Source organism: Chlorocebus sabaeus, chromosome 25 (assembly GCF_047675955.1).
Source record: "Chlorocebus sabaeus isolate Y175 chromosome 25, mChlSab1.0.hap1, whole genome shotgun sequence".
Classification (NCBI taxonomy): Eukaryota; Metazoa; Chordata; class Mammalia; order Primates; family Cercopithecidae; genus Chlorocebus; species Chlorocebus sabaeus.
This window is the reverse complement of record NC_132928.1, coordinates 58,092,012-58,117,549: the sequence shown is the minus strand read 5'-3', so window position 1 is coordinate 58,117,549 and position 25,538 is coordinate 58,092,012. Positions and strand designations below refer to the sequence as shown.

The 25,538-nt window shown below is 37.4% G+C and overlaps 1 protein-coding gene across 11 annotated transcripts in view; it reads left to right on the top strand.

Annotated features, from left to right (window-relative positions):
- The window catches only part of PRRC2C (proline rich coiled-coil 2C), a 105,573-nt gene extending 81,180 nt beyond the window's left edge, over window positions 1-24,393 (top strand). For 4 of the 11 annotated variants that reach the window (XM_037985961.2, XM_037985958.2, XM_037985957.2 and 1 more), the window contains exons 24-35: window positions 1,819-1,920; window positions 5,520-5,721; window positions 8,310-8,513; window positions 10,200-10,312; window positions 10,677-10,813; window positions 14,831-15,062; window positions 15,295-15,417; window positions 17,780-17,998; window positions 18,428-18,531; window positions 19,160-19,286; window positions 20,167-20,403; window positions 22,439-24,393. In XM_037985961.2, the coding sequence (XP_037841889.2) occupies window positions 1,819-1,920; window positions 5,520-5,721; window positions 8,310-8,513; window positions 10,200-10,312; window positions 10,677-10,813; window positions 14,831-15,062; window positions 15,295-15,417; window positions 17,780-17,998; window positions 18,428-18,531; window positions 19,160-19,286; window positions 20,167-20,403; window positions 22,439-22,696 (2,058 nt within the window). In that variant the 3' untranslated portion in view covers window positions 22,697-24,393. Of the gene's footprint in view, window positions 1-1,818; window positions 1,921-5,519; window positions 5,722-8,309; window positions 8,514-10,199; window positions 10,313-10,676; window positions 10,814-14,830; window positions 15,063-15,294; window positions 15,418-17,779; window positions 17,999-18,427; window positions 18,532-19,159; window positions 19,287-20,166; window positions 20,404-21,937; window positions 21,991-22,438 lie in introns of all 11 variants that reach the window. The other 7 variants (XM_037985960.2, XM_037985963.2, XM_037985967.2 and 4 more) reach the window with 5 other exon arrangements.
- Window positions 24,394-25,538: the final 1,145 nt, after the last annotated feature.

Sequence of the window (25,538 nt, the reverse complement as noted above, 5' to 3'; positions counted from 1 at the left end):
GGAGCTGATTAATGTGATTTGTTCAACTTTCCTCCCCACCCCACCCACCCCCCACTTTTTAAAATGAGAGTGGTTTATAATATATATATATATATATATATTTTTTTTTTTTTTTTTTCTTTTTTTAACTCATACCTCCTGTGAAAAATAGTGGAAGACTTGGGAAGGAAGAAAAGACTTCCTTTCAGTTTAAGTGCTGTGATGTCACTGTCTAGATTATGAAATAATCAGTAAAATCTCAATAAAGTTTAATTATACTTTGTGTCTTTTCTCACTTTTAAAAATATATAGAATATTTCTACGATACTGGTTTTTAAAGTATATGATGCTTTTTGCCAGACTACCCTCTGAAAATGATTTATAAAATATGAATAAGGAAGAAGAAATTATTATTCTCAGAACCCTTAAAATTCACTGAAAATATCCAGATGAGCATTTTGATGGTTTCTGTGTGATCTATAAGGCTTATTAATTGAGCGACTTCTATACTGATAATTAGTGGAGGCAAGAGACCTAGTCTCATATATAGGTAATAGTCTGCATGCAATTGTTAGCAGTGTAGCCAGTGTATATTTGAACACAAAAAGATCAGTTTGGGTCAGGGAGCATTATAAATGGTCATCAGTTTCAAAGGATTTCACAGTGTTGCTTACTTGTGCCAAGTGTGTTGGTGATTCTGAACTCAATGTCGAGTTAAAAACAAATGTCCTACATGGGAAAAAATTTAGGACCTCTTGAGATGTCCTTTTTTCTTTCATTTATCTGTTTGGGGATTCCATTTTGTACATAAAACTTTTGTCTTTTTAAATTATACTTGAAAATGGCTTATTTCTCTTATTGGGGCTTAATACACTTTTTTTATGGTCTTAACTGATACATGTTGGTTAGTAGTATTAATAGTATAGTCATCTTGTATCTTGAATGTCTTGAAGATTAAATGCAGGTGGCATTTTGGATTATCATAGCACAGCTGCTTTCAACATGTATGAAAGAATCTCCATTAGGTAGTCCATAGTATCACAAAGTAATTATCTTAAAACTTTCAAGCATCCCAGTTATTTTTACTGAGCAACTGAATGAACCATCCAAAACGTAATACATAATAAAGTCCCAAGATCCAGAGATAAAGGCAGTGTGTTTCTAATATCTTAGAGTTTCTAACAATATTTGCCATAATTTTATTACTATAGCAGAACAGTTTTATTATAATGAGGTGGTGCTAATAGTCCATACTTTCTTCCTAAGATTACTTTTGTTCTTGAATCTTGTTATAAAAAAGTTTACCATATTGCAGGAAAGAGATTAATGTTTTATATTTTTGCTATCATGTTAAATACTTTTGGTTGGAGCCTGTAGATGCCCCATATATGGTGAAGGTTTTATTCCTTAGAACTTTGCTATGCAGTCTGTAGACCAGCGGCATCAGCATCACCTGGCAACTTGTTTGAAACCCAGCATTTCAGGCCTTAGCATAGACCAATTGAATCAAAATCTGCATTTTATCAGCATCCTCAGGTGATTTATGTACATATTAAAATATGAGAAGCACTGCCTTCTGAGTATACACCTTATATCTGGTGCAGACTCTGCCAATTTACGTATGAAAAGACAGATAATAATTTCCATTCAGAAGTTTTATCTGAGATATCCTTAATTACCAACTACTATAAACACAATGTGACTCTTAAATAATCACATATTTCTGTTAGCTCTGATGAAAATTAAACACTACCCTTAGAACACCTTAGCATTGTCTTTAATGGGGCTGTCATAGTAGTCACATAGTTAGATTGTGATATGTGTTGCCTACCTTTTCAGGTGCCCCTGCCCAACACCCTTCCCCTCCCTAAGAGGGAGACTATACAACAGAGCTCCAGCCTAACTTCAGTTCCTCCCACTACTTTCAGCCTCACCTTCAAGGTATGTACAACATCCATCTCTAAGAGTCCTTAATTGTTGCATGCAAGGGTACATAAGTTAACAATATTCGTGTGGTATTTTTACTAGATTTATGTGGTAAGCAACAATACTAAGCTGAGGAATTAGAGTGCTGTCAAATTATACCTTAAAGTTTTATTAGCTTCTGATACCACTAAGTGGTGATGTGATATCCTCATATTTAAAATGAGACCTATTATGTTTGTGAATTTTTTCTTAAAAATATAGGAGAGTATTTTTCCATGTTTGTGTTAAGTTCCTGCCAGATATCTTAATAATTTTTGGATATATGGGTTTGTATACAAAAAATGCAATCTTATAATTTCATGTTTTTATGATTGTTACCAAAATATTAAGTGCTGATAATAGTAAGAATGTTGTTTGTCTTTGCTGTAAGTTATGTGTGAATTGAATGAACATTGTATGATTATTTTATGGGAAGATAATTAACACGTATGCTTTATAAATTATATCAGAAGATTTTCAGTTGATGTTTTTTGGATAATTAATAAGAAGGGAAAAGAGATTCCACACTTTTTGATGTCAAAATGTTTTGGCTTTTTTTTAATCTATTGTAATTTTGAGCTGTGTTAATGATTTTTTACAGTTGTGTTGTTTGAGAGTGTTTTAAATCATTTCATCTTTGGAGTAGTCAGTCGTTTAAAAAAGTGCAAACATGGAATTAAAGGAGGTTTTTTTTAATAAAAGAAAAATTTTTTTAGTAGAGATGGGGTTTCGCCATATTGCCCAGGTTGGTCTTGAACTCTCGGCTCCAGCGATCCACGTGCCTCAGCCTCCCAAAGTATTGGAATTACAGGTGTGAACCACCACACCTGGCCAAGGGAAGATTTTTTTAAGTCTGTTTATCTCATTGGTGTTCTTTGTTCATAATCCAGGCAAGTTCTTAATCTCCAATATGGTAGGGCTTCCTGATGTTGCACTGGTTGACAATCTCTTTGATGGTCTTCAGTTGGAATCACAGGAACTTTGTTATTTTACAGTGTGGCCAGTATTCATTTTGGACTCATACTACTTTTGTCCCCTTATCTTCCCCCCTCTCTGCCCAACTTCTTTGTAAGAGGCTTAACAAATATAAGTTTGAGGTCGTAAAATTTTATAAGACAACAGCTTCTGCTTTGTGCCATCCCTGTCTTTGCCCAGTCTTTACTGTTTACTGCCAATTCCTGTTCAGCCTTTTCTGTTGTCTTTTGGCTTAAATGATTGTCTCAATCTGCGTTCCTTATTTAGTCTTACTTATATGGTTTTTGTCATTATACTAGCAAGGTAATAATCTAATTTCACATAAGCAAATATAGTGTCATCTTTAATTATTTTTAAGCCAGTATTTATTTCGTTAGAATACCTATTCAACTTTGCCTTTCACTCATGCTTTTAACATTCCAAGAAGAAATATATACACTGAGAATTAAATTTAAATCAAATTGCATTAGCTTAAAATCTCTGATTTCTTTATTTTTTACTTCCTCTGCCATGTCCTTTTTATTGTAGTAATATGTAAAGCATAGAAAAGTTATATTACACAGTAAATTCTTACTTATTATCAGTGGGTTCATGGAAACTGCAACTTTAAGCAAAACAGTGTACAATGGATCCATAGAATAGCATCATTTGGGTCAGTGCCACTTGTTCTAAAGTTTATGAGAAAAAATATTGATTATACATTGTTGTGGTTAAAGTCACAGTTTCCAAGAACCTATTGACAGTGTTAAGTTTTTATGGACATCATTGACAGAATATGAAAAAATGAGTATAGTTAACTAATTGTACTTTTAGTTTCACTGAATTTCCAAAAATAAAAACTTTAAATTATCTTTCTGCTTAAGGAATGGAATCAAGTCAAACTGTGGCTTGTATATATACATGTGGCCTATATGTTATGTAAGTTTGATTAGCTATAACTTAATTTATATGTTTAGTAAAACAAAATTGGCATGAAAGACATTGTACTCTGTCAACTTGCCCTAAACCACAAAATCTCAGATGGTCCAGGTAAATTACGTTATAGCTTACTTCCTAAATTCCCCCCAAGACTTTTATTTTAAAATAAAACACATTTGAAATCAGCCAGGTGATTTTGAGAAAAAGAAAAGATTTTAGATTTTTCTCAAATATAAAAGTGTTCTATATTTTAAATATCCAATGATAACAATTAGTCTTAAGAAAAGGTTAAATTACGAATAGTGTGTTTTTAAAGGAAGGCAGGGTAAATTATGTACTATTTCTCAAAAATCTGGGTTTTGTTTTGTTTTGTTTTGTTTTTTTGAGATGGAGCCTCATTCTATCGCCCAGGCTAGAGTGCAGTGGCACGGTCTCAGCTCACTGCAAACTCCGCCTCCTGGGTTCACACAATTCCCCTGCCTCAGCCTCCTGAGTAGCTGGGATTGTAGGCGCACACCACCACGCCCAGCTATTTTTTTGTGTGTTTTTAGTAGAGACGGGGTTTCATTATGTTGGCCAGATTGGTCTCAAACTCCTGACCTCATGATCCACCCACCTCGGCCTGTCTGAGTGCTGGGATTACAGGCGTGAGCCACCACGCCCAGCCTCTATTTCTCAAAATTCTTATAACCAAAATAAAATTTTAGAAACTGATACTTTAAGGACCCACAAAGTGGTATTAAATATGTAACTTGAAAAAGTTCCTCTCACGTAAGTCATTGCAGCTGGATCTTACAGATCATGTTGGATATATACTGCATCTGAAATTTTAATATTAAAAAAATTTATAAAATATCTCAATTTTATGTTCATTAGTGTTTTAGTTATATTATAAATATTGGGTTAAATTAAATGTTTTCAAAATAAATATATAATCTCTGTATTTACTTTTTTAAATGTGGCTACTAGAAAATTTAAAATTACATATTTGATCTGCACTTACATATGTATCTGTTGAAAACTACTGAATAGTGCTGCTCTAGATTGAAATAAGGCCATTTTCTGCCCTTTAAGAAACTGGGAGAAGAAAAGACACCTGAAACCAGGGGTCATAAATACAAATGGTTACATCTGGTACATGAAATGCTTGAGATCTAGATGTGAAACAAAAGCATTTCTACTGCACCCAAGCCTAAAACCTATCTTGTTACCTTGCCTTTTAAAACACTGTGAGCATGAAGCAGCCAACCAAAAGATGCCTGCCATTTGCCATTTAAGAAGCATTGGAGTAAAAAGAAACAATAGAGAGAATGGGTATTTACTGGGAAGGGCCTTTCATTATTCACTGGTGGGGATAGGGGCTCATGTTTAAATCATTCAGGAGCTGTGACTTTAAAGTACACTGACTTGTTTTCTAAAACCATCAACAAGTTCTCTGTAGAAATATAACTAAGCCCCACTCTCACACTCCCAATTTGAGTAATGGAGCAAAGATAAAGAGGCAAATGGAAAGTCTGAAATCCCTAGGGTCTTAGGGTCTTAGATTTTCTTTAAATATCTTTGTGTGTGTGTGGTTTTTGAAAGATTATATTTGGCATTTAAATACTGATACATGTATATAAGTACGTATTTTGTGTATTAACATCATTTTTTTACTATAAGAAATGTCCATTTTATTGCAGATGGAGTCTGCACGCAAGGCATGGGAGAATTCTCCAAATGTAAGGGAAAAGGGGTCTCCAGTAACTTCCACAGCACCTCCAATTGCAACTGGAGTCAGCAGTAGTGCCAGTGGACCAAGCACTGCTAATTATAATTCGTTCTCAAGTGCATCCATGCCCCAGATTCCTGTTGCCTCAGTCACTCCTACAACATCACTATCAGGTAGAACTTTTTTGTACTCTTTCTTTAAATATCTTACATTATTTAACAATTTTTATGGTCTTTTCTTGTTTACCCAGCCCTCCCAAAAGAGTAGTATTCAGTATTCCCACCTCAGCCTCCCAAAGTGCTGGGATTACAGGCGCCTGGCCAGTAATTGCTTTTTTTTTTTTTTTTTTGAGACGGAGTCTTGCTGTGTCGCCCAGGCTGGAGTGCAGTGGCGCAATCTTGGCTCACTGCAAGCTCCACCTCCCGGGTTCATGCCATTCTCCTGCCTCAGCCTCCCGTGTAGCTGGGACTACAGGCGCCCACCACCGCACCCGGCTAATTTTTTGTATTTTAGTAGAGACCGGGTTTCACCGTGTTAGCCAGGATGGTCTCGATCTCCTGACCTCGTGATCTGCCCGTCTCGGCTTCCCAAAGTGGTGGTATTACAGGCGTGAGCCACAACGCCTGGCCAGTAATTGCTTTTTAAAGTGTCATTTTCCTCTAAATTTTTCTAGGAAGTTCACCTTTTGATTGTCATTTTTATGTATATACAACTAACTAGATCAGCTCAAAAATAACAGAGAATCACACCTTTTTTAAATGTTTTAAATGTTTCACAATCAAATGTGTCTAATTTGAAGGTGCTATTGGCCTAAACCTGTTGGGATAACATATTTTCTGGTAAAGAGTTAGGGATAGAGAATTTTCAGCCTCTGCTATTTGAGTGATGTAATCCATCGGATTTGGCTTTAGTTTGGTTTGGTTTTTGTTTTATTTTGTTTTTTAGGAGAGTCCGTTGGTGCCCAAAGTTAGAAGGTGCTTTTCTTGTTCTTTTTCCTTAGGTTTTCTTAAATTTTCACTATTGCATAATCTTTTCACTGAACTTCATTATTTGGAGGCCTTACAGTTCTGAAAGAAACACGGATGTTTCCGAAATGCTTGACTCTAGGAAGTACCCCCTTTTCCTTTTACCATATGTAGAACCAAGATTCTTCTGTTGAGAAAATAAAATTTAATTTCAAGTGTTAATTTCTCAGTATTATCTGCTTCCAAAGCAGTAGGAAGCTCCTTTCCAGTGATATAAATTAATTTGACTCGTTCTCATTCAATATTGCTTTTCAGTATTCCAACCCACCGTGCTATTTTTAGTTACCAAAAAGCTGGTCTTAGGGTTATACAAGTTATTTTGATATTGTCTGTAATCAGAAGTATGTATTAACACAAACTCCCGTGATTCTACGCTGCATTAAAATTTTAAATCAAACTGTGTTCCAACTATATCTCTTTTCACTTTAAAACCCTTCCTAGCATTCCTCCACCACTCATTTGCCAAGGCATCTTCTCTTATGCTTACTAGACTAGCCTGAGCCCCAGTCTACTTGGAGATGGAGGGGTTAGTGAAGGTGGTGTAAAGGAAACAGGAGAGTGTGGTAGGAAGGTCTGGAAATAATGGTTCCTAGTTCTTTCTTTGGAACCCAACTAACTTGTTTCCCCAGGTCTAGATTTCCTACACTATGCTTGACTAGGATAATTTTTTAAACAAGGCCCTTGTTGCCTAGTCATCCTACTGGTAGATAATTACTAGAAGGATAGAAGCACTTGAATTTTGGTCCACTCTCAGGTGGAACATCATCTGAAGATAATGATAACCATACATTACTTTTTAATCAAATACCAGTATTGACATTTTGGGCCAGTAATACAGTCATAATAGCTCATTAATCAATAAAACTAATGGACCCTAACACCTAAGTTTTATAATTCTATTTACTTATTAAGTAGTTTATTTCATTTGTTTTAAAGATATTACTATCTCCCAGGTGGTTTTGTTTTGTTTTTGTTTGTTTTTTTGGTTGTTTTTGGAGTTGTGTTTTTTGTTTTAAGAGATGATGTCTTGCTCTGTCACTCAGGCTGGAGTGCGGTGACGTCATCACTGTTCACTGCAGCCTCAAACTCCTGGGCTCAAGCAGTCCTTCCATCTCAGCCTCCCGAGTAGCTGGGACTACAGGCACCACCATGCCCAGCTAATTTTTTAATTTTGTGTGAGACAGAATCTTACAGTGTTCCCCAGGCTGGTCTTATACTCCTGCCCTCAACATGGGCCAGTTTTTGTAGGAGAGAGAAATCCAGCCTTAAGTATATGTGGCATTTTAGGACCAGTTGAGATCTCTCAAGGCCCGTGTATAGTCGTAATTATTTCTAAGGGATAGCACTTTTCCCTTTTGTGTCCTTGTATCTATGGTCGTAAGTGAATGAAGCTCTTGATTATATATCCTATTCTTCTTTGTGATGATTAAAAAACAAGTCGTTTCTGGCCAAACTATAACAGTTATATAGGCTCTCGGCCTCATTTTATGAATTTTGTGTTTTGTTTCTTGTTTTAATTTTCGATTGTTTACTGTTCCATATTTTCTAGTCATGTTTGCATTTGGTGATAATTACTCTTGTTTTGTAAGCTACCTCATCTACTTTTGGCCTGAAGCAGTATATAAGTACGTGATGGGTAGAAACATTAATTTTGCAGTTTCTGGTTAGTACTGTGATCAATAGCAACACTTTTAAATTTGTTCTGTTTTCCCCTTTGTTTGCTTCCCCAAATATAGGAGCTGGTACATACACTACCTCTTCTTTGAGCACAAAATCTACAACCACATCAGACCCTCCAAATATTTGTAAAGTGAAACCTCAGCAGTTGCAGACAAGCAGCCTGCCTTCTGCAAGTCATTTTTCACAATTAAGCTGTATGCCTTCCCTTATTGCCCAGCAACAACAGAGTCCGCAAGTTTATGTGTCTCAGTCTGCAGCAGGTAATGTTTTTAGGCTTGAATATAAGGAATTTAGAAATTGAAGACTAAAATGCCTGTTTTTGTCTCTTCTTAACCTTTCAGCTAAGCATAAGGCTCTTAAAGTACATTGCTGTAAATATTTAAATTCGCGTAATTCTTTTTTTTTTTTTTTGAGATGATGTCTGGCTCTGTTGCCCAAGCTGGATTGCAGTGGCACAGTCTTGACTCACTGCCACCTCCATCTCCCAGGCTCAAGTGATCCTCCTCAGCCTCTCAAGTAGCTGGGACCACAGGAGCACACCACCATGCCCAGCTAATTTTTTTGTTTGTTTGTTTGTTTTGCATTTTTGGTCTAGACAGCGTTTTTTTACCATGTTGCCCAGGCTGGCCTCAAACTCCTGAGCTCAAGTGATCCTCCTTCCTCAGCCTCCCAAAGTGCTGGAATTATAGGCGTGAGCCACTTCTCCCAGCCTAAATTGATGTAACTCTTTTTAAAAGTGTCTTGGAAGATATAAGTGTATATACGTACTGTAGTAACAGTTTCTTAGCTAGGAATCTCATATGGATACACTTAACCTATCAGAGGTTAAGTGAGGGTATTCATTGCAGTATTATTTCCAATAATGACAAGTTAAAAACAATATATAGGCTGGACGTGGTGGCTCATACCTATAATCCCAGCACTTCAAGAGGCCAAGGCAGAAGGATTGCTTGACCCTAGAAGTTCAGGACCAACCTGAGCAACATAGTGAGACCCCACGTCTACAAAAAAATTTTAAACATTAGCTGGATGTGGTGGCACATGCCTGTAGTTCCCACTATTTGGGAGGCTGAGGTGAGAGAATCATTTGAGCCCAGGTGATAATCATGCCACCGCATTCCAGCCTGGCAGAGTGAGACCCTGTCTCGTCATTATAATATGTGGAGTTCTGCAGAACATACTACTGTATAAAAACAGCAAGTCAACCAGGCACCATGGCTCATGCCTGTAATCCCAGCACTTTGGGAGGCTGAGGCGGGTAGATCACTTGAGGCCAGCAGTTCAAGAGCCACTTGGCCAACATGGTGAAACCACATCTCTACTAAAAATACAAAAATCTGTTGGGCGTGGTGGCACACACCCAGCTGCTCAAGTGGCTGAAGCACAAGAATCACTTGAACCCAGGAGGTGGAGGTTGCAGTGAGCTGGGTTCAATCGTGCCACTGCACTTCAGCCTGGGTGACAGAGCGAGACTGTTAAAAAAAAAAAAAAAAGCAAGTCACAAAGTAGTATGTACATACATAGAAATGTGTTTAGAATTTATACCAAACTTTTAAAATTAAATGTCAATCCTCTAAATATTTTGCTAGATTCTAGTAGGTAGGTTTAAAATTGGAGTAGAATTGCCAGTTCAATGGGTAGATTCGTTTTCAATTTTAGTAGATTATGTGAAATTTTACCACTGACAAAATCTGAGTATCTATACCCCATTGGCAGTATATAAATTTTTTCTCATGCCTTCACAAGTACTAGTTACCTGTCTACTAGAAGTTTTCCATCTTTTCACATTTGCCTCTTGTCAGGTTTTTAGTTTTTCCATGGCTGTATTAATTTTCAGAGGGTGCACTTAATTTGGAATCTGCTACAAAACTTGGTTTTTATTTACTGTTTGGAAAATTCTGAAATTAGGACACTTATTACTGCTTGTTTTTCCTGACGGTCTACAGCTCAAATCCCAGCCTTCTATATGGACACAAGTCATTTATTTAATACCCAACATGCGCGATTGGCTCCACCATCCTTGGCTCAACAACAGGGTTTCCAACCAGGTCTCTCTCAGGTAATATCAAAGACTTCTTCCATCCTATGTTTGTTCCTTCGCATTTCTGTGGTTATAATAGTTACCTTGGAACATAAATAATAGACTCTGAAATTACAAGCTACGCATGATTACCTTGATATTCTATAAGCAAAATTTTAAAATTTCCCCAAATTTACGAGAGCTTAATATTAACAATGTAGAATAAGTAGTAGGTTGAAAGGGAAATTTAGATGTTTACATGCAGTTTTGTTTTAAAATGGAGCTGATATATAGTATTCATCTTACTCTTTTCATGTCTCAAATTTTTATATCCCATTGTTAATGATTTATTTGTATGATGTTGATATATAATATGTTTACATACTTTTTCAATGCATTGCAGCCAACTTCAGTTCAGCAGATTCCAATCCCTATTTATGCACCACTGCAAGGGCAGCATCAAGCCCAACTGAGTTTGGGGGCTGGACCTGCTGTTTCCCAGGCTCAGGAATTGTTCAGCTCTTCACTTCAACCATATAGGTAAATGCTTTAAAAGTTACTTTTGTAGTGATGTTGAAAACATTGTAACTACTGATCCTCCTTGCCGTAATCCATAACTGTTCCTTCCCAAAAAAACCTAGGATGACTCTGCTATAAACCACATTGGCTAGTTGAGCATGTTGATTATATGTCATGAACCTCAGCCTCTGGTAATTTCAACCATACCTTATTAAAGAAAGTCAGGCTTCAAAACCTTTTGAAGTAGTGAACAACAGCAACCCCAAAACTGTTAGAAATTATAGAAAATAGCTGCTTAAAGAACCTAAAAGTCTGTGTGCCTTCTGGCTACCAACAACTATATATATCTGAATCTCCTCTATGTACGAGCTGAGGCATGGCAGTTAACTACATTATGTTAGAGGGTATAGGACAGGGTGGAATATAACAGAACAGAGAGGGGTAGACTATCAAAGGATGGAAGTAATAGTGACAAATATGCTATGTAGTGAAGAAAGCATTTTTTCCAAAAATTCACTCAGATGCACTGTAAGTTACCTTTGCAATTAGGGAAATAATGAAAACTGATTTTTATTGAACTTTCCTTATATATGATAGCTATTCAGCCTTTCACATACATTAACTAAATTTAGTCTTCACAAAGCCACCTGTGTGAAGGTAAGTCATCCTCATTTAACATGTGGATGTTAGGACTTGAAGAGGGTGAGGGTTTTTTGTTATGTTTTGTTTTGTTTTGTTTTGTTTTAACCTAAGGTTATACATAAAGTGGCAGAGCCTGGATTCAACCCTCAGTGTCTCTGGTTTCCAATTTAATGAGGGAAGAAGAGTGAGAGTAAGAGTCAGTAGGAGCAGTGCCTCATGGCATAGCTGTCATCCATCCTCTTAATGGTGGCCTTAAATCATCAGAAAGAAAAATAAGTTACATTCAGGACACTTGGTTTAGGAAGTCTGTGCATTTGTTTTTAGGAATTTGTTTTCAGAAGTGAGTTCAGATAGAATTTCCATACTTTACAGATTAAACTTGTCATCAGTTAATACAGTATGTTTTATATTACCATAATGATACTCCTAGAGAAGCCAGGTTCAGCTAATGAAACTTTCTTAACAGAGAGCTGAGTCATTAGTAAACCTCATAAATGTGGCTTTTATTTTTACCTTTTGATTAAAGATACTTTAGTAAAATTTAATACACCTGTGTCGTTACCTATATAGCTGTTGTAGGTCTTCCCTCCTCATCTTACTCTCAGGTAGTTTCGTTATTTTCTCCCATTAGAAGTAAAACTATTTGCCCCAACTAGAAGCTAAAGGAAGTCTTGTATTTGGGATTATCTTGGAATTTATATTAAAAATAAAACTTGAAAATTTCTGACACAGGAATAGCAGCTAGATTTAACCTCACAAGCCAGTCTCCTTTTAATTGTATTGGCTGCTTGAAACACTGTTGAAAAGTTTACAACCACTTTTCAGTACTGTGAGAAAGAGTACAGTGATTAATTAGTAATGTCTTCCACAGGCCATGGAAGGTGGAGTAGCAATGTACTGTATTTGTAATCCCCATTTCACTAATTGTCTTAGAAGACAGACCTTTTAAGACCAGACCTGGTCAATAGAAATATAATATAAGACACATATGTAATTGTGGCAAGTGGCTACCACATTGGAAAGTACAGGTTTAGATTTTGAAAGCAGTTATTTTATCCCTAAACATTCCTTGCTTGTTACTTAACCTAATCAGCATAGTATTTATTAGGGAGTCTCTGAATTGGCTTCTACAAAGACAGGACAGTTTTTTACAGTATATTAATGTTTTCTTACCTTGTGTTTGAAACATAAATTATAAGTAGATATTGTAAAGATTGCTATGATCCTAGACTAGCATTCTTTCTTAGTGGATTTTGCTCCTGCCACATAGGTCAGTTTTAATAAAACAACAAAGCATAATGTTCTTTAACCCACTACTTTTGATTTAGTTGCTTATTCTTTATCTCTGCATCTTAAAAGTGTAGACTGGAGGCATCCACCTCAGAGATGATAGGGAAGTCTGGAGTTAGAGTCTGGCATTATGGTTTTGTTTTGAGGGGTGTGTTTTGGCTTGGTTTGATTTTGGTTTGTGTTCTTGTTTGTTTGCTTGCTTGATCTTTGTGGGTAATTCTGACGTGAGCTATTACTGTGCTTTATTCCATAAAGATCTTGAGGCTAGGCCATTTATATTAAAAATATATGTGGGGAAGTAATGAAATACAAATAAGAAAAGTTGGGGCTATTGGTGCTATAAATTAGAAAGTTGCCAAAGAGAAAAAGAGATTTTGTTCTCAACTTTGTGTTGAACACAAAAAGAGAATTATTCTCACTATTCAAAAGGAGAGAGCAATCCACTTCTCAGGGAGAACAGGCCTTTTCACAGGACTTTTACATGTGAAGCTTCCTTGTATACAGGGCTTTAAATCTTGAAATAAGTTGCTTTAGACACAGTCTGTATTCTCTGCCTCTTTTCTTGATTTCTGAGCTAATTAGAGTGCAGCCAAGTGTCAGTGATGGGGAAACATTCTGAAGTATGCATCCTTTTTCAAACATCATAGAGTGTACTTACAGGAACCTAGGTGGTATAGCCTGCAGCTCCACACCTAGGCTATTATAGAGTACAGCCTATTGTGTCTAATTAGGCTATAAATGCATGCAGCATTTTACTGTACTTAGTATTTTGTAGGCAGTTGTAACACAGTGGTAAATATTTGTGTCTAAACATAGAAATCTAAACAATCTAAACAGAAAAAGTACAATAAAAAGATAGCATACAAGATTAAAAATGGTACTTACCATGTATAGCACACTTACCATGAATGGGGCTTGCAGGACTAAAAGTTGGTCTAGGTGAGTCAGTGAGTGAGTGGCGAGTGATATTACTGTACACTACTGTGGAGTCTATACTGTACACTGTGGGTACACTATATTTGTAAAAACAAATTTTTCTTTAATAAATCAACTTCAACTTACTGTAATTTTTTGACTCTTGTAATAACATTTAGCTTACAACACAAACACATTGTACATCAGCACAGAAATATTTTCTCTTTTTTTGTTGTTTTTTTGTTTGTGTTTTGAGACAAGGTCTGTGTCACCCAGGCTGGAGTGCAGTGACACACAGCTCACTACCTCGAACTCCTGAGCTCACGCCATTGTCCAACCTCAGTTTCCCAAGTAGCTAGGACTATAGGCACTTGCTACCGTGCCCACCTAATTTTTTATTTTTTTGTAGAGATGAGGTCTTGTTCTCTTGCCCAGGCTGGTCTAAACTCCTGGCCTCAAGCAATCCTTTCACCCCAGCCTCCTAAAGTGCTGAGATTGTGAGCATGAACCACGAAGTCTGGCCTTTTCTTTTGTTAACGTTTTTCTGTTTTTTGAATTTTTTTTTTTAACTTTTTTAAACTTTTTTGTTAAAAACTAAGATGCAAACACACATTAGGCTAGGCCTACACAGGGCTAGGATCATCAATATACTCTCATCTACCTCCACATCCTGTCCCACTGGGAGGTCTTCAAGGGCAGAAACACACACGGAGCTGTCATGTCCTATGTTAACAATGGTTTCTTCTGGAATACCCGCTAAAGGATCTACCTGAGGCTGTTTTATAGTTTTTTGTTTTAAGTAGAAAGAGTACACTCTAAAGTAACAAAATGTATAGTAAATACAGAAACTAGTAACATAATTCTTTTTATCAGTATCAGATATTATGTACTGTATATAACTATGTACTGCACTGTTATATGACTGTAGTAGGTTTGTTTATATTTAATACTAGCACCAGCAAAAACACTTGAGTCATATGTTCTGTGATGTTAGAACAGCTGTGATGTCACTAGGTGATAGGAATTTTTCAGCTTCCTTATAATCTTATGGGACCATCAATATATATGTGTTCTATTGATTGAAATGTCATGTAGCACATGACTGTATTGGGTCATTTGGGATTTGCATTGTTAAGATTTTCCGATTCCAGATGAGATTCTAACAATATTTTCTCTTTAATCCTTATGTAGATCTCAGCCAGCTTTTATGCAAAGCAGTTTATCCCAGCCATCTGTGGTCCTTTCTGGGACTGCTATTCACAACTTTCCAACTGTCCAACACCAAGAACTTGCCAAGGCACAATCTGGTCTTGCCTTTCAGCAAACATCAAATACCCAGCCTATTCCCATATTGTATGAACATCAACTGGGGCAGGCATCAGGACTAGGAGGTTCCCAGCTGATTGACACACATCTTCTCCAGGTAAGTCAGGGGACTAGAACAGTGCACACTCATTGTATTCCTATGCCACAGATCATTTTAAGGAAACATTTTTAAAAGAAAACATGTTAAAAGATGCAATGAAAAAAACAAAGTCCTTTCATTTTATCTAATACTAAAAATTGCTAGACATTGCTTTGAAGTCATAATCTCTGTCTCTGAATTTGAAATTTTTTTCAGTTTTACTCATGTTTTCTTACAAAATTTTTTCTAGGCTAGAGCAAATCTTACCCAGGCTTCAAATCTTTATTCTGGACAAGTACAACAGCCTGGTCAGACAAATTTTTATAACACTGCCCAGTCACCAAGTGCTCTCCAGCAGGTAAACTATGGCATGGTAAATTTCCTCAATTTTCTTTATTATTATTTTTATTGCTTTTGTGATTGTTTGGGAATTTAATTTGAACCATGAAGGAAAGATGGAGGAGTGGTCATTAAACTGTTCACTGAGATGTCATAAAGAATTCCATTGGGTCCACGTAGAAGGGGTTTCAGGTTCATGACACCCCTCTTCTCACCACCATCACCCCCTACTTCAGTCATTCCTGTATTTTTACATCTAGGTTTTTTGTTGGTTTGGGGGGTTTTATTTTTTTTCTGTCACCCACGCCAGAGTGGATGTGATCATGGCTCATTGTGGCCCACCTCCCAGGCTCAAGCAATCCTCTCACCTCAGCCTCCTGTGCAGCTGGGACTACAGGCTCATGCCATCATGCCTGGCTAATTTTTCTTCATATTTTTTGTAGAGACAAGGTTTTGCCATGTTGCCTTAGGCTGATCTTAAACTCCTGGGCTCAAGCAATCCACCTGCCTCGGCCTTCCAAAGCGTTGGGATTACAGGCTTGAGCCACCACACCTGGCTGCTAGGTTTCTGTGTAATTATTTATTCTATTTTAACAAAGGATTCCATGAATATAAAACTTTGAAAACCATTGTGCAGAATATAGTTACATGTAAGTGTGATTTAGGTGGCTTACCCATTAGTGCTAGGGAGAAGCCTCCCAAAGACCCATCTGACAAGTTAGCATACATACAACAGTGTGGCAGAGTGTGATCGAGTATAAATGGCAAATACTTTCTTAAGTGTATGAATGCAATAATAATTTTCAGTGAAAAGTGTATGGTGCGTTTAAAACTATCTCCTCTAGTAATTTCATTAGCTTATTCTTTAAAAGTGGTGGAGGGCTGGTGGGGGAACAAGTCGTTAGTCATTTTCTTATAACTGTTTTTGTTTGCTATTTTAGGGAGTGATAATTCAGGAATATTTTATTGACATTCAGATTAAATACAGTGTTTATATGAAAACAGAGATTCTTGTTCTTCTCATAGCTCATTTTGACCAGCCTTGAAAACATTATGTAAAATATCTGTTTGGAAACTTGTGAATACTACTTATATTGTGTCCCCATGTACTTTGTGATTATTTGGCATGTCCTGTGGATAAATTCAAAGATAGTTCTAATTCTTTCACTTTCTGTTTTCTTCACTACGAGTAGCATTAACTAAACTATATTGTACCTTTAATAGAAGAATGGAGATGTAGTTGAGGGTTGAGTGTCTCTTACCTAAATGCTTGGGACCAGGAGTGTCTCGGATTTCAGATTTTTTTTTTTTTTTAATGTTTGCGTATACATAATGAGGTGTCTTGGGATGTGTGGGGCCTGTCCAAACCTGAAATTCCTGTTTCATATATACCTTATACATATAACCTGAAGGTAATTTTAAGCAACATTTTAAATAACTTTATGCATGAAACAAAGTTCTGACCGCACTTCGACTGATCTGTCACATGAGGTGGGGTGTTGAATTCTTTTTTTTTTTTGAGACGGAGTCTCCCTTACCCAGGCTGGAGTGCAGTGGTACGATCTCAGCTCACTGCAACCTCCACCTCCTGGGTTCAAACGATTCTCATGCCTCAGCCTCCCGAGTAGCTGGGATTACAGGCGCCCACCACCATGCCTGGCTAATTTTTGTATTTATTTATTTATTTTTGTAGAAACAGGGTTTCCCCATGTTGACCAGGCTGGTCTCAAACCCCTGACCTCAAGTGATCCACCCACCTTGGCCTCCCAAAGTGCTGGGATTACAGGCGTGAGCCACCGTGCCCAGACTTGGTATCAGATTCTCTACTTGTGGTGTCATATCAGCCTCTCAGAAAGCTTTGGAGCGTTTTGGATTTTGATTTTCAGATTAGAGATACTCAACTTGTAGTCACTAAGCAAAAGAAGTATGTGAAATATATTAGTAGATGGATGTGTTATATTTATTTATTTTATTTTATTTTTTATATTTTGAGACGGAGTCTTGCTCTGTCGCCAGTCTGGAGTGCAGTGGTGCGATCTCAGCTCACTGCAACCTCCGCCTCCTGGGTTCAAGCAATTCTCATGCCTCAGCCTCCCAAGTAGCTGGGACTACAGGTATACGCCACCACTCCCAGCTAATTTTTGTATGTTTTTTTTTTTTTAGTAGAGATGGGGTTTTACCATGTTGGCCAGGATGGTCTCGATCTCTTGACCTCGTGATCTGCCCCCCTTGGCCTTCCGAAGTGCTGGGATTACAGGCATGAGCCACCACACCCAGCCGATGTGTTCTATTTTAAATCTTACTCAAAAGTATTTGAAGAGTTGTGTATAGTTGTATGAGTATGTCTGCAGTAAACAGAAACAAATTGCTTCAGTTTCTCTTTACTTATTTTCTAGGTTACAGTACCTTTACCAGCATCCCAGCTTTCCTTGCCTAATTTTGGATCTACAGGGCAACCTCTAATTGCTTTGCCTCAGACTCTTCAGCCCCCATTACAGCATACCACTCCCCAAGCACAGGCTCAGAGTCTGAGCCGTCCTGCACAAGTAAGCCAGCCTTTCAGAGGATTAATTCCTGCTGGAACACAGCATAGCATGATTGCAACCACAGGAAAAGTAAGTAAAGAGACATTTGCACAGGTTGTTTGAGAATTTAAGGTAGTGTGTTCAGATCTATACATTTGTGTTATCTAAAAAACTAAAATGTGTCAGTGTTTACCACCCTGCAAAACAAATCTCAAACCCCAGTGTATTTACATTTTATCTGTTTACTTTTAATGTGTTTGGCCCCATCTAGTTTTTACCTAATAACAAAGAATTCACAAATTTGTTGGAAGAATTGGATTTATAGTGTCTCTTGGGCTTATTTTATTACAAGTCTCCTTGGTCTGATAATTCCATAATACTTGAAGCCTAACTGTAGGAGTTTTGTACTAAGGTTTTTTGCCCTTTCCTAGATTACGTCTTCACATATAGGACATGTAAACACAGCACTTAGCTTATGGAATTAAAGAAATGTTAAGTTTATTTTATGCTTTTCCTCAGATGTCTGAAATGGAACTAAAAGCCTTTGGAAGTGGCATTGATATAAAACCAGGCACACCTCCAATCGCTGGTAGAAGCACCACACCAACATCTAGTCCCTTCCGGTAAAATGGGCATTTAAATTTGCTTATGAAATTCCAATTTGGTCACTATTTGTTAACTACTTATCAGTCCTGTGTGATATAATCCCTTTTCCAAGCAGAAAAGGAATTATTAAGACATTCTTTTTGATAGTTTTGTCTAAAATGTTAAGCTTTTAAATTATTTGAAATGTGTTTATTGTACTATATTTTAAGTAAATTCTTTTGTTACAGAGCAAATCTTTTTTTCTTTTATTTTTTTTGAGACAGAGCCTCACTCTGTTACCCAGGCTAGAGTGCAGTGGCATGATTATAACTCACTGCAATATCAAACACCTGGGCTCAAGCAATCCTCCTGCCTCAGCCTCCTGAGTAGCTGGGACTACATACACGTGCCACCAAACCTGGCTAATTTTTTTAAAAATATTGTCCAAGTTGGTTTCGAACCAGCCAATCTTAACTGGTAACTGGTATCCTTTCTTACCTCTGCTCCTCCAATGTCTCTCTTCTACCAGAATGTTTTGGTAACTCATCACAGTAATTTTTACCAACTACCAAGTATGATGAAAATACTAAGAACAGTGTTTGCAAAAATCTAACAGCATTATTTACTTGGTATTACTATACTGACTAGTAACGGCTTCTTCCCAAGGGCTACTTCTACAAGTCCGAACAGCCAGTCCAGCAAAATGAACAGCATTGTCTACCAGAAACAGTTCCAGTCAGCCCCTGCCACTGTGAGAATGACACAACCATTTCCTACACAGTTTGCACCCCAGGTGGGCAGATATAATTAAGAAATGAGTATTATTGACTTAAAAATAGTTACTAATCTGGATAAATTGTGATCTTGCCTTATGTTAGCCAGTTAAGTACAGTTTTTAATAAAAAATAGTTTCTGAATTTAACAATAAATTTATTTTATAAAGATAGTCTGCGATTTATAGCCAGACATAGTAATTGTTTAGTTCTAAAGCAGACAAGAGAAATAGTTTTAAGATTCCCCACACAGCTCTGATAATTTGAGTCCTTTTCCTTTTAACTTTTTTTAAGGAGTTGACTTTTCAGCGAAGGGTCCCAGTGCTTGAAGTTTTCTAGGTTTAAAGTTGGTTTTTGTTTTTAAGATATTTATGTGCAATTGAGATAAAATTTCCAAGAAGGTGTTTTAATATATGTATAAAAATATTGGCTTCTCTTCCCCTTGCTGATCATATAAAAGGACTAACTAAGAACTCTCACAAACTAGAACTGGTTCCTGAGAAATTAACATTTGTTGAATTAGTATTGATTTTATTTATCTTCAGATTACATTTGTTACAGGTGTGTGCCTTTTCTGTAACTGTACCTTTTAAAAAGATAGCCTAATTAAAAGTCTTTATCCCCCCTTCAGAATTTACAACTGAGATGCTAGGACCAACTGAAGTGCCATAGCATGCTTTGCCTAATTTTTCTGTTAAACTCTCCAAGCATGGCCTGTTTATTCTTTGTCCTTGTTAATGAAGTGGCACAATCCATACACTTCCTTTCACTGGTAGGATGGGCACAGATTTACTCTGGGATAAGCCAACCTGGTCTAGTTGGCAGTTTTTGGTTTTTTTTTTTTTTTTTTTTTTTTTTTTTTAACACTTCAATGTTGTATGTTTTGTTTTTTTCACTCAGATTCTCTCTCAGCCTAACCTGGTCCCTCCATTGGTAAGAGCCCCACATACTAACACCTTCCCAGCGCCTGTTCAGAGGCCACCAATGGCACTGGCCAGTCAGATGCCTCCTCCGCTGACCACAGGCCTCATGAGCCATGCTCGTTTGCCACATGTAGCCAGGGGTCCTTGTGGATCACTATCTGGAGTCAGAGGTAATCAGGCCCAGGCTGCGTTGAAGGCTGAACAAGACATGAAGGTTAGTACAGTGTTAACAGCCAACAGATCAAGAATCTGTCTCTGAACCATGTCTTAAAATGCCTCTGGACCCATAACTGTATATCCAGGCATTCATTGTCTTAGTAGACTTAACCAAGCTAACTACTTTTATTCATTTCCCCCTTTTTTTTTCTTTTTTTTGCCCCATTCCCATTCCTTTCATCTTTTTTTTCTTTTTGTTTGTTTTTCTTTTTTTTTGCAACTGTAGTCAGGAAACGAATTAATGTCTTAAACTGTGGCCAAATGAATTGTTATCAGATAAATATTTGAGGGAGATCTGAGTTTAGATGCAAAATTTTTTTTGGAATAGCAAAGAAGTAATATGAATTATTATAGACTTCCCCATTTTCTTTTTTTTTTTTTTTTTAATTTTCTTCCCCCTTTCCCCTGAGTCTCCTCCTCCCAGCAGCTTAAAATATAAATCATGGTTATATGAAAACTCTGGAATGGGTAAGATGTGTTACCTATCTTGGTATTTTTTCCATTATGAGTCATCAAAGTACAGTTTTCTTCTCAAACTGTTTTCATACCCTTTTTGGCCTACCACATGAGGTGGCTGTATTCCACAGTGGATTGTGCAGTTTTAGATGAAGAACTCAGAAAAGCACTTTGGGATCCTTCATGATGAAAGGCACTGATAAACATGGGGTTTGCTAATGCAGAAAGAGTGCCTTTAGGAGTCTGTGTGGGGACGGTTTTGTAGCATAAACCTTACATGTCTGCCAGTATAGCCAGTTAAATCCGTTTATTTCTATGTTTACTTTAGGCTTGACTTTCAGGGATCTTAGTAATTTTGCCTGTTTCATCACTATATATGTCATGAGATCAGACTAGAAGAAAGAAAAGCTTACCGCTTTCAAACAGGGAAATGTGCATAGTAATGCTTTACTCTGAATTAGAAACATGTTTATGATAATCCTATTCGAAAATTTGATTGATGGATTGATTAATTAAAGTTTTTGGGGGCGACATCCCTAGTGTTTCTGATCCTGAGTAATCCTTAAAGACTACCCAGCAGCAAAACTTTTATTAAATAATTACCTACTTTTATTAAGGCTGTATGCCTAGGATTTCCATCTGTTTGTTATAATTAGAAATACCAGTGTGAGTAAAAATCTTCGGAAGTTATTTGGCCTTGGATTGCAGTTCTGCTTCTGGCTCCTTGGCTCTTGATTTTCACATATTCCCATGTTGGAAATAACATTAGAACTTTATAATCGTAATGGGGTGGGAAAGGGTACAAGCTTCTTGAAAATTGCTTCAGATCTTTGGATAGTACAGGTTACCTGTAGAACATGAAGCATTTTTTTTTTTATATGCAAGAAGGATGGAAAGTTAAGTTTTAATTGTGAATGTTACAGTGGTAAAATTTACAGATTGACGTAAGTATATTTTTGGGGGCACATAGTCAAAACTAAGAAATTATTTACCAGCTCAGAATGTGGTAGGAGCTATCAGAACTTAGTGATCAAGTGAAGTCGTAGTTACTAATTTCTGATGCTCTTCCCCTGCAGAAGAGAGCTGTGGGAAGAGGACTCAGCCACAAGACATTTGGTCCTAGGTGTTGGTAATGCCACAATATAAGTGCTTCCTTTTCATTTTATTGTAGACCACATATTGATAACTAGAAGTTTTAAGTGTTACATGTATGTTTTCAGATTTGCAAGCAGGTTCCCTAAATAAAATGTAATATCAATAAGCTTATTGTTCCAGAGAAGATACAAATCAGCAGCAATTTATATTTTATTATTTTATGAGAGGGCAAACCTTGAAAAGGTGGTGGGAGGTGGTCCTGTGGTTTCCTTTTTTTTTTTTTTTAATCACATGGAATATTTCAAAAATAGGAAGAAATCTATGCATTAAAAGCTCAAAGATCAATGAGGTACCTTTTGGCTTTGGCCAAACCAGTGTGGGGAAAACTGATTTGTGATTGGTAAAAGAATTTGAACCAAGATTGATTTGACAGGCTTTGGTAATGCTGCAGTATTTTTAGTTGTTCTTTCTTATTTTTTAAGGCAAAGCAGAGAGCAGAGGTTCTTCAGTCCACGCAACGGTTCTTCTCTGAACAGCAACAGAGCAAACAGATAGGAGGCAAAGCCCAGAAAGTGGACAGTGATTCAAGTAAACCTCCTGAAACACTGACCGACCCTCCTGGTGTCTGTCAGGAAAAAGTAGAAGAAAAGCCACCCCCTGCACCCTCCATAGCCACCAAACCTGTTAGAACTGGACCAATCAAACCTCAGGCGATCAAAACCGAAGAAACAAAATCTTAAAGGCTATGGTTTATTGCAGGGGATTGGGGGTGGGGGGAGGGAAAACATGGAGAATTAAGTCAGATAATGCCAGCAGCCAAAGGGGCAAAATGGTCTGTGACATGATCCTGTTCAGAGCTTGGAGATTTACAAGGGACATAGGAGCAGTTTACACTGACACATAGCTGCTGTACCGGTAAAAACGAGGCTTTGCAAGCTTGTACCTACTATATAACATGTGCTCGGCTGATGGCCACGCATCTTCAGTCAGAATTTATATATAAATGTATGCACCCATTTTTTTGAGTGCATATAATTTAGACCTAAAAGTCCTTATGATTAGATGAAACACCAAAAATATAAGGAGAATAACACAGCAGAGGAATAGCTCAGCCTGAACAGTGTGATGGTCCCAGCTAATACATCAGATGCAGTTTTTTTGCTCCCTTATGTTCTTTGGATATGGTTATGGCATTTGTAGGCTTGGAGGTGAAGAACTGAAGATAACTGGTGCTGGATAGAGGAGCCTTATTTTTTATTATGGCAGCTTGCTATTTTTATAACATGGTGATTGAGTTGAACACAATCAAAGTACAGTAGTAACTGATCTCCCCTTCTTCCTGGATGAATGAGCAGATGATTAAATACTGATATCAGCATCCTTGAACCATATCACAGTGAGCAGTGTTTGGCTACTGCTTCTGTTTGAAATGATGCTGTTTTGGTTGTGGTCCGAAGCTTTGAAGCGCTACTTAGCATCTCCTTTCTTCCATGGAGCTCTCACCATTCAAACATGACAGATTTGGTAAAATGCTAGTTAGGTTGAGTCTTCCTTGCCCCACTCAGTCATCTTTGTATGAATCCCATGGTTCTGGGTTTTTTTCCTTTTTTTCTTTTTTCTTTTTTTTTTTTTTTTTTTAAACCAGTTTTTAGCTGGTGTTTATGAAGAACAGTGAGTACCTAGAACTGTGCCACTAATTAAAGGAAATCCTAAGAAGGTGCATTTCTTTACAGAGCTGTGTCATGCCATCCTTTGGGCCCTCTGCTGGAAAAGTAGAATCAAGTCTCAAATAATGCCTTTTTAATTGTATCCTCTAGTATTATAGATATAGGACAGTACTGTATCATACCTCTGTGAATGTAAAATATCTTGTACCTGCTTTATGATACGTAGTAGTGACCGTGCTTTATCAGAGCTGTTTTTAATGATGTTATTCTAGAATGTTTTATTTCCAGATGATGATTCAGAAGCTAATTTTAAAAAATGGTGCCAGGTACCACAACAGTAACAGAACTTTGCAATTTTCTGGGGTTTTGTTTTTTACCTTCCCCCCCCCCCCCCCCGCCTTTTTTTTAAATGGAGTGTGCTGGATGTCTCTATAATTTTATTCAGATGACTGCAGAACCTGGAAAAGCTGTTGCTGCTATTGATGCATAACATACTGCTATTGGTCTTTTTATATAAATATATATATATATACATATATATATATAATTTGAATTTTTGGAAACTTTAGCTGTGCTGTCAACTTTGGAAAAAGTATCCCAGTTTACTGTGTTGAGTTGGCATTGTACAGAAATTAACAGCCATATTGGTCTAGAAACGTTAAACTTAATTTTTTCCATTTGTACAGGGGTAACACACTGTATTAAATATGTAAGGTCTTATCTACATGGGTTTGATTACAGAAACTAATAAAGTATTCTCTAAATAATGATTCTTGGAGCTTCTAATCATTTCCTAAAAGAGGGTTTGTCATGTATTAAAAATAGTGGTCAAGAGTACTGGCCGGTCGCAGTGACTCAAGCCTGTAATCCTAGCACTTTGGGAGGCCGAGGTGGGTGAATTGCCTGATCTCAGGAGTACGAGACCAGCCTGGGCAACATGGTGAAACCCCATCTCTACTAAAAATACAAAAAAAACAAAAAGTACATTATACAGCCGGGAGCAGTGGCTCATGCCTGTTAACACTTTGGGAGGCCAAGGCAGGTGGATCACCTGAGGTCAGGAATTTGAGACCAGCCTGGCCAACATGGCAAAACCCCATCTCTACTAAAAATACAAATTTAGCTGGGCCTGGTGGCAGGTGCCTATAATACCAGCTACTTGGGAAGCGAGACAGGAGAATTGCTTGAACCCAGGGCGGGAGTCGAAGGTTGCAGTGAACCGAGATCATGCCACTTCACTCCAGCCTGGGCGAAAGAGTGAAACTCTGTCTCAAAAAAAGTACATTATACTCTAGAAAAGGATTATCATCCAAAGCCTTGACTTCTCGCTTTGAAGAACTCTGAAAATTATTCAACTAAAGTAACTATTGTCAGTGGCAGTCATGGCTCCTGTTCTGAGGTAGCCAAACTCATATTGAAAACAAATCTATCCACTGGGTGTGGTGGCTCATGCCTGTAATCCCAGGTCTTTCGGAGGCTGACGTGGGCGGATCACCTGAGGTCAGGAGTTCAAGACCAGCCTGGCCAATATGGTGAAGCCACGTCTCTACTAAAAGTAAAAAAATTAGATGGGCGTAGTGGCGCATGCCTGTAGTCCCAGCTGCTTGGGAGGCCGAAGCAGGAGATGTCAAGGAGAAAGAAGTTTTCTTGATGCATAGTGCCAGATGTTGAAAAGAGTTTCACCATCTTTTGGTCAGAAGCTGAAGGACCAAAAATAGATCTCAGTATTATTTACGTTTGTATTTTTCATAGCTTTGTTAGCATGTTCACGAACATCATCACCTGCCCTAAAAGGCTATAGGGCATTTGTATTGTTTACTCAATTTATGAACTGAGGGATTGTAGTTACTTATCCTAAAATCCCATGTTCTGAACATATTGCTTCCAGACCCAGCTTTAAGAAAACTAGTTATTC